The sequence below is a fragment of the Mustela putorius genome, unplaced genomic scaffold (assembly GCF_011764305.1).
Source record: "Mustela putorius furo isolate JIRA1106 unplaced genomic scaffold, ASM1176430v1.1 tig00003898_pilon_pilon_pilon, whole genome shotgun sequence".
Lineage (NCBI taxonomy): Eukaryota > Metazoa > Chordata > Mammalia > Carnivora > Mustelidae > Mustela > Mustela putorius.
In genome coordinates this window covers 2,240,819-2,249,306 of record NW_025422047.1, presented here as the reverse complement: position 1 = coordinate 2,249,306, position 8,488 = coordinate 2,240,819, and the positions used below count along the sequence as shown (strand labels likewise).

The following is an 8,488-nucleotide window of genomic DNA, read 5'->3' as shown; positions in this document are numbered from 1 at the left end:
TTAGGGCTGGCGGGACTGTGAGGAACAAACCCACAGCACACCCAGGGTGCACCTCCATCCAAGAAGGGGGAGGAGGTGAGCTGGCGTCACTGAGTCTTCCCCTGCCCCCTACCCTTCACCGCCTGCCCCTCCCTAGCTCCCTATTTGGCCATCCCCCTGGTTGCCCCCTCCCCTTCCTTACATGGTCTGGGAGCCCCCTGGCTGATCCTCTCCCTTGCCCTTGGCTCCATGAATGGCCTCGGCGCTCCTCAGTGGTGCGAAGGCGACCAAATAAGGCAAGGTGGCCGACCAGGCCCCCCACCCCTGCCCCCGACTGCTGCAACTGACCCCGTCCGTCAGCGCACTATAAAGCGGCGCGCCCCGCGCCGGGCACCCAGCGCCTGCTGCCCGAGCCGAGCCGAGCCCGACCCGCGGACGGTGAGTCAGCGCCCGCCCACCCGCCCCGCCCGGCGCCGCACCCGGCCACAGCCCGCCCCGAGCCCGTAGCCCCGAGCCGGCCGCGCCGCCACGTCTTTGAAAAAGAGACCACGCTTCTCCTTGGGGTTCTAACTTGTTTGGTACCTGGCGGTCACAGGAGAGGAGCGCGCAGATCGCGAGCTCTACGGCCTCCCGCCCCCGGCATTTGGGGTCCCTGCTCTCATGCGCGTTTCCCTCCAGCTGGGGCTGGGGCATGGGGGTGTGGTTGAGGCCCAGGTGGGCTCTCAGTTTGAGGAAAGGCAAAGCCGTGAAGGGCTGAGGAGGACCTCCTTACACCCCGGGGCAGAGGGTGACTCCTGGCCAGGCAACTTGGGTGAGTCCCTCTCCCCTTCACCACGCACGTTGGCCTCGGTCTCCGCAGCTTCTTCCTACCCTGCTACTTCTGCCCCGAGGGGAAGGGAGACCGCAGGCGTTCCCTTCCCTGCTCTGTACCCTCCCCGGGGCGCGAGAAGGCCAGCGCCACCGCGGGCACTGAGCGCAGGCTGCCCTGCTGTCCACCTGCAGACCCCGCTGAAGCTGTGCCAGGATGTGCGACGACGAGGAGACCACTGCTCTGGTGTGCGACAACGGCTCTGGGCTAGTGAAGGCCGGCTTCGCGGGGGATGACGCGCCCCGGGCTGTCTTCCCGTCCATCGTGGGCCGCCCGCGCCACCAGGTAAACTTCCCGCCTGTCCCGGGCCCCACTCCTGCCTGCCATCTAGTAAATGTCCAGTCCAGCCATCTAGTAAATGTCTCACCTGGCCATCCCGTTCCATGAACTGCTCAGGTCAAACTCGGGAAGGATGGATTAGCCTGAAATCCAAGCCCAGACAAGCAATCGTCACACCACCAGCAGCATACTACCAACCACGTACACACGTCCCCCTTCTACTTCTCAGGGACACAGCCCTCCAGAGGTCCCACCCCTGTGTGGAAAAGCAAGCAGCTTCCCTCCTCCACTCCTGCCCCACATTTTTATTACTGTGTCTTCTCTGACCCTTACAGGCTTCAGTTTCTAACCTGGCCTCCCTTGTCAGTCCTGCTCAAGACTTGTAACACTGTAACTCCTCTCAACCAACCAGGGCCCAACCCACATTCCTCCCTCGTGTTCACAGTCAGCTCGCTGGGCTCCCGAAGGACTTAAATCTCTCTGCTTCCTGGCTGTTGCATTTTTAGAAGCCAGCCGTGACAGAAGCAGCAAGTGCCATGGTGATAGTGACATACCACCCTGTTTATTAAAAGAAATGCCAATGCTCTCTGACTCCGCCGGACAGGCTGCCAGGGAGGAAAGCTGTGTGTGTCGTGCTGGTGGCCGATGGGCTCCCTTGGACAGTGCTGGGCCATCTGGATTTCCGGGGCAGAGGGATAATGGCATAGCAGCCCATCTTTTTATGTTTACTTGATGAATGTCAAAATCTTTTCTTAGGAGAAATACAATGTGTCATTAATTCAGTCATTCCACAGTGTAGTCATTTATATTCTGGTTGACATGGGGGATGAATTTCATAATTTAATGAAGGCATTATGGTATTTTTAAAATGAGGTGAGGCTGTACTTCTTTGGCGAAATAGCTTCATTCCCCTCTCCCCAGTTAGAGATTAAAGGACAGAATTGTACCTGGGGAGTGTGTGGGGGGAGACGGAAGGTACTAGATTGATTTTAAGTATTTTTAAACTGGATAAGATTCTATTTCTTTATTACTTCTGATATCTATAAGATGTTCCTTGACTTGGGCAGTTAGGTGTACATTTCTAAGGCATTCGTTACATTCCTAAAATAGTGGAAGCTTGATTTCCCCGTCTTTTTCTTCTTATAGGGCGTCATGGTGGGTATGGGTCAGAAGGACTCCTACGTAGGAGATGAGGCCCAGAGCAAGCGAGGTATCCTGACTCTGAAGTACCCCATCGAGCATGGCATCATCACCAACTGGGATGACATGGAGAAGATCTGGCACCACACCTTCTACAATGAGCTCCGCGTGGCCCCTGAGGAGCACCCCACTCTGCTCACGGAGGCCCCGCTGAACCCTAAGGCCAACCGCGAGAAGATGACCCAGATCATGTTTGAGACCTTCAATGTCCCTGCCATGTATGTGGCCATCCAGGCAGTGCTGTCCCTGTACGCTTCTGGCCGTACCACAGGTATGACTGGGCTGTGGGGACAGTCACTGACTCACCACATTCCTAAGTCACTGACCTGGCTATGACTCAGGGAAAGGTGTCCCTGAGAAGAGAGGGAGGTAACAATAGCTTCAGATCACATGCATTTCTACAAGTTGAAAGCACATGGGAGTTAGAGCCTTACCTCTCCTAAAGTATGTGCGACCACATATTAAGTCTCTACATGATGTATGAACTTGCAGTGTAACCATCACTGGCATGTGTTCCATACTAACACTACCCGTGGGCACCTGTCCACAAGGAGAACCGACATTCCCTACGGCGTCCGAGTCAAAGAAGAATGTGGGAGGCAAGAAGAACACGCCCGGATGCTCCCATAATGTGCTAATGGCTGATGAAAGGGATGGTCATTTGCAAGTGTCCTGGGGAAATTTTTCTACTATAATATTTAAAAGGGTGAGCTGTTGCTGGCTTCCGATTGAGCCTTCGTTATGCTCATTTTTATTCTTTGTGTGTAAGGAATCTAATTTGATCTGGATCCATGCCCAGTGCGAGTATCTTTTAGCCAAGATTGGAAGTGGGCTTTGACACCACTAAAGCAGTGGTGTTTTCGGGGATTTACTTGGCTCCTGTCTGTTTCTTCTGACAGGCATCGTCCTGGATTCTGGAGATGGTGTAACTCACAACGTTCCCATCTATGAGGGCTACGCTCTGCCCCATGCCATCATGCGTCTGGATCTGGCTGGCCGGGATCTCACGGACTACCTCATGAAGATCCTCACTGAGCGTGGCTACTCTTTTGTCACTACCGGTACGTGCACACGTGTGTGTGTGTGTGTGTGTGTGTGTGTGTGTGTGATCGGCTGCGGCATCGTGTCTGCTTTTTCCCTCCACCAGAGAATCCACCTACGCCCCCACAGTTGACTTCATTCTTCAAAGCTTGACTATGCTACCCTTTATTTCTGCAGCTGAACGTGAAATTGTCCGTGACATTAAAGAGAAGCTGTGCTATGTTGCCCTGGATTTTGAGAATGAAATGGCCACAGCTGCCTCCTCCTCCTCTCTGGAGAAGAGCTATGAGCTGCCCGATGGCCAAGTCATCACTATTGGCAACGAGCGCTTTCGCTGCCCCGAGACACTATTCCAGCCCTCCTTCATCGGTGAGTGGTAATCTGGGGCAGGGGCAGAGCTCTTCCCTGGACATCTAGGGGTCCCCCGGAGTAAAATCAATTCTCGTCAAGAAGGATTAAGGGTCTCTTGTGTTGAAAGAAGTCAGAGTTTCGAGTCCCGCCCCACTCAGCCTCAGACCCTGATGGCTCATAAAAGGGATGGCCATCCTGTTCTGTTGTAGTGATATGACAAAGGATGACACACTGACTTCGTGTCAAAATAAAGAATGAGACAGAATAGTAATTGACTGATCTGTATCTGCAGGAAAGGAATGATTCCTCAGAAGTGCTGACTTACTGCAGTGAGTCCATTACCCAGTAGCTGGACTTCCTCTGAAGTCACTCATCATTAAACACAACCAACTCAGACTCTTGGTAATAACTGGACCCTAGTATTTTACCGACCATCTTGCCTCAGGAATGACTTCTAAGAGGAAGCTTGACCGGATCTGATTTTAGCCCATAAATAAAAATTGCATTAATCTAACTCTAATCTGTGCCTCACCCTTTCCAACATATCTCCGTACATCTGATGCATGTGTTCAGGTGTTCACGCCAAACAGGTGCTGAACGCAGTGGTTTGTGTCTTCATAGTCTGCTGGAGATGAACTGTCAGCAGTGTTAGAGACACCTGTTCTGCACACACCTTGCACTATATCTTAAAGAAGAACATATGTTTCAGAGACAAATGGGCGACAGTGTATGAACACAAAGGAATCCTGTTTTCTTCCCTCCGCCCCTGGGCCCCTGGCCCGAGTGCACTGTGATTTCTTTCTTTCTTTCTTTCTTTTTTTAACTGATTTCTAGGTATGGAATCTGCTGGCATCCATGAAACCACTTATAATAGCATCATGAAGTGTGACATTGATATCCGCAAGGACCTGTATGCCAACAATGTCCTCTCTGGAGGTACCACCATGTACCCTGGTATTGCCGATCGCATGCAAAAGGAAATTACTGCCTTGGCTCCCAGCACCATGAAGATCAAGGTGAAGAGTGATCTTTGCCTGTGGGTGGGAGAGGCAAAGCGGGGTCTCGGGACTGCGTGCGGAACTTGCACTGTGCTTCCCGTCTCCTCTACACTTTACTTCTTAGCTTTTCTAGCACTTTTCCCAAGAGAAGAGACTTGAAAAACATTTTCAAGCAGTGGATAATAATAGATCTTGGAAGAAAAAAAATACCCTAAATCTCTGAACACATTTTAAAAGTCTCCAACTTTTGGGCTAGCCTCCATCACGCATTTAGCTTGTTGCCGCAGTATACTCTACTTCAGAGAAGTGGGGCAATTCTGTTTTGTAGAGTCTTTGATAATGGACAGAATGAGACAGGAGAAAATGCATAAAACTTGATTCCGCCGTATTAATTTTTGGTAGGAAATATCTCAGGTTACAGTGAGTTCCGATCTCACGTTTTCTTCTGTGACTCTCTCTAACATGTTGCTTGATTCATTGCTGCGAGTGTCAGAGTTCACCCGAAGCTTTTGTTTTCCTTCCACAGATTATTGCTCCCCCCGAGCGTAAGTACTCTGTCTGGATCGGGGGCTCCATCCTGGCCTCCCTGTCCACCTTCCAGCAGATGTGGATCAGCAAGCAAGAGTACGATGAGGCAGGCCCCTCCATTGTCCATCGCAAATGCTTCTAAGGTGCCTTTTCTCGTGGTCTACATTCAGGATGACAGTACTACGCTTCTTGGAGTCTTCCGAGCCACCCTCCCTTATCTCTCATCAATCATTGTACAGTTTGTTTACACATGTGCAATTTATTTGTGCTTCTAATATTTATTGCTTTATATAAATAAACCAGACCAGGACTTGCAACGTACAAAAGCCTCTCCTTTCTTTTTCTGGGAGGCATGGGGTAGGGCCAGTGTAGGCTTACTTCAGTCTGTGAATTCCTATACTGGTGGCTTTGCCCCCAGGAGCACTGTAACATCAGTACCACAAAGCGCGTCAGGTGAATTGGTGTGACATTTAGCCGAGAGATACCATACTAAATACCAATTTTACACTTTGGGATGGAATCGTGAATATATGTCACATCTGAAAAGTAGATTAGCTTTAACTCTGCATCGGTGAGACACACGAAATCGGATTTCACGATTCTTTGGGATTAGTCGCTGTGAATGACAGTGAAAGTTGTTGCAGCATATGTTTCAGTTGTTTCGTCGCTTTGTAGAAACTTTGTAGAAACGTACATATTAGTAATGAGAAGGTCAAAGATTATTTTAAATAAGTTAGTTTCAATTTTCAATTCTAGACTCCTCACTTGTCCTCCTGAGGGCTATGCGTTTCCATGGTGAAACATGGGAGCCAGCTGACCCTTAGGTCCAGCCATGTCCCATTCCGAATGTTCCCAAAATAGATCAAGACCACTGTGCATGTTCGGAATAACTGTGAGGAAACAGGCGCCAGATATTTTTGCTTCATCAGTAACTAACTTGTGCGACAGAGGTCTTTGGGCTGTTCATATCTTTGAAATCTTGGGCTGTGGGGTTGAGTGCAGTGAAGGCTGTGAAATCTGCCGAGAGGTGAAGGGGAGTGGGAAGCCACAATATTCCCTTTATTTCATGCTGGACTCTCTGCAAAGTATGCTGAGGCGGGGGCTGGGAACTGCTGGGGGCAGCGTCCAAAAGAATCAGTCATGCTCTGTCCCTGAAGGGCTCACACCCTCTACAGTGAGCTCCCAATGTGTGCGATCTGGGAAGCTTCCAGGAGATGGGCATGGGTCTGGGTCTTGAAGAATGGTTAAGAATTACAGAGGTGAGAAGAGCGGGCAGGAAATTTCAGCAGAAGGAAGTAGGGCAGAAGCCAGCAAACAAGTCGCAGGGCAGGCTGGTGGGAGCTGATGACTTAGGAAATCAATTTGCGCTGGTAAATTTCCACCTGATTGTGGAAGCTCGAAAATTTTTTATTTTCAAGTTAATTGTTCATGAACCGTTGGAGCATTTGAATGGATGTAATTAAACTTTTATCTATTGGTGAGGGAATCAAGACAGATGAAGCAAGTGGTTCAATGTTGTACAGCTTGTGGGATACCCAAGATAGAAAGCCAGATTTTCTGACATCGAATCTAATGGTGCTTCTCAAACCATCTTTAGTCATAAAACTTCAGTCTTCAGCTATACTCGTAAAGTTATAAATATAAACCTATAGACATAAAGTTTTAGTCATGGTCTTGGGGCATTTTATCACATACCTTTTTGGAGTCTGGGTTCAAAATTTGGAGTATTTGGGGCTCATCAGACATCTTTAGTAATGTTGCCAATGTCATTATTCAGGGTCATAATTGTGCCTTTATATTATTCATCCCAAAAGTATCTCTTGATCCCTGACTCCGGACCAAGCACAGTAGTAGGTGCAGGGGATACAAAGATAAATCAAAGCACATTTTCTGGGCTTCAGGAGTTCAGTTTAGAGGCTCTGCTATTACGTTATAGTAGCCTGAGCAAACTAACATAAGATTTTCCTGCATGTTGGGCTTGATGCCCCAAGATTCATGGTCTAGCAACTTATCACTGACTGGACCAAAAGGGTATCTTTTTAGGTGATTCTGACAAAAATTCCAGGGAAGCCTCAGTCTGGCCAGGTTTGAGGACTGAATCATACCATCCTTACCATGGGAACTGATCGATATTAAGTAAGGGAGGCGTGGTTCTCCGATGAAAGAGAAATGGCATAAACACCATACTTAATGAGCTAGACCAGGAGGGAAAATTTAGTAGTTTGTGGGTAAGGGCTCCAACTTCTAGTCTGAGAGTTTTATTTGATTTAACAGGCCATGAGAAGGTCTTGGGAGGAGCAATGACTTTATTCAAACAAAACTGGGGGGTGAGACTGAGAAGCTTTGGATGATGGTATACATGACTGGCTAGATATTTTTCAGACTCTACTGTGGCCCAGGGACCCAGGAACCTAACAGTCACTCTATAACCAGATTAGCCTGGTGTTTAAGAAGAAATAAGTCAGATTCACTTTGTGATTAACATGGTATAAATGCTATAAATATTTCCTAGTAACTGGAAGGTACTGAAGAAATTTTGAGTCCTTTAGGCCAAAACCAACAAAGATCGATAATCAATTTAAGTTTGTTAACTTTAATAGAGCAAAGAGAGTAATTTTATTTCAGCCAAAAGTCCTGAGTTTATTCAGAAATAACAGAGGAATTGCAATCTAGGACAAGCAAGATATGGTGAACCATCAGCCAGCCCAAAAGGACAAAAGGAAGGTCAGCTTTTATTGGGTTTTAGGAGGAAATTGGAGAGGATTGCTTAGAACAAAAAAGTTTATTGGAAAAGAACCAGAGATCGAGATTGTGGTTTCTCACTGTCTGCGAGTGGGAGGTAGTGCGATGCTCCTGAGGCAGAGAGGGATCTTCTTTCCTTCTCTGAAAAGCAGGAGACAAAATTCCTATGTGAAAAATGTCTTGTGCTGGAGTGATTCTTACCTTCCTTCTTCCCCTGGTGACACAGGCTGCAGGAGTGGTGCATGCCGGAGAGCTCCCCCTTCAGGGCTTCCCTGCTCCATTGTAAATGAGATTTCCTTTATTTATTTTCCCAAGGTCTTTGGGGCTCATTATACAAGGAGTTTCTCCTTTGGGCACAGCTTGGCTGTTGCTATGACAACCAAACTCCCATTAGGAAGCTACAGGATAAAAGCTCTTGGAGAGATTACCAAAGTATACTCTGGGTCCTTGGTGAGCTCAAAAGTCAAAGGAGTTCAGCCTTCAGCTGTGTGCAATGAATGGA

General features: G+C 48.5%; 1 protein-coding gene across 1 annotated transcript; it reads left to right on the top strand.

Moving 5' to 3' along the window:
* Positions 1-269: 269 nt before the first annotated feature.
* ACTC1 (actin alpha cardiac muscle 1) lies at positions 270-5,565 on the top strand. Its single transcript, XM_045067785.1, has 7 exons — positions 270-417; positions 982-1,132; positions 2,273-2,597; positions 3,226-3,387; positions 3,545-3,736; positions 4,553-4,734; positions 5,243-5,565. Exons 2-7 carry the CDS (start codon positions 1,004-1,006, stop codon positions 5,384-5,386), a joined length of 1,134 nt encoding a protein of 377 aa, XP_044923720.1. The 5' UTR covers positions 270-417; positions 982-1,003; the 3' UTR covers positions 5,387-5,565.
* Positions 5,566-8,488: the final 2,923 nt, after the last annotated feature.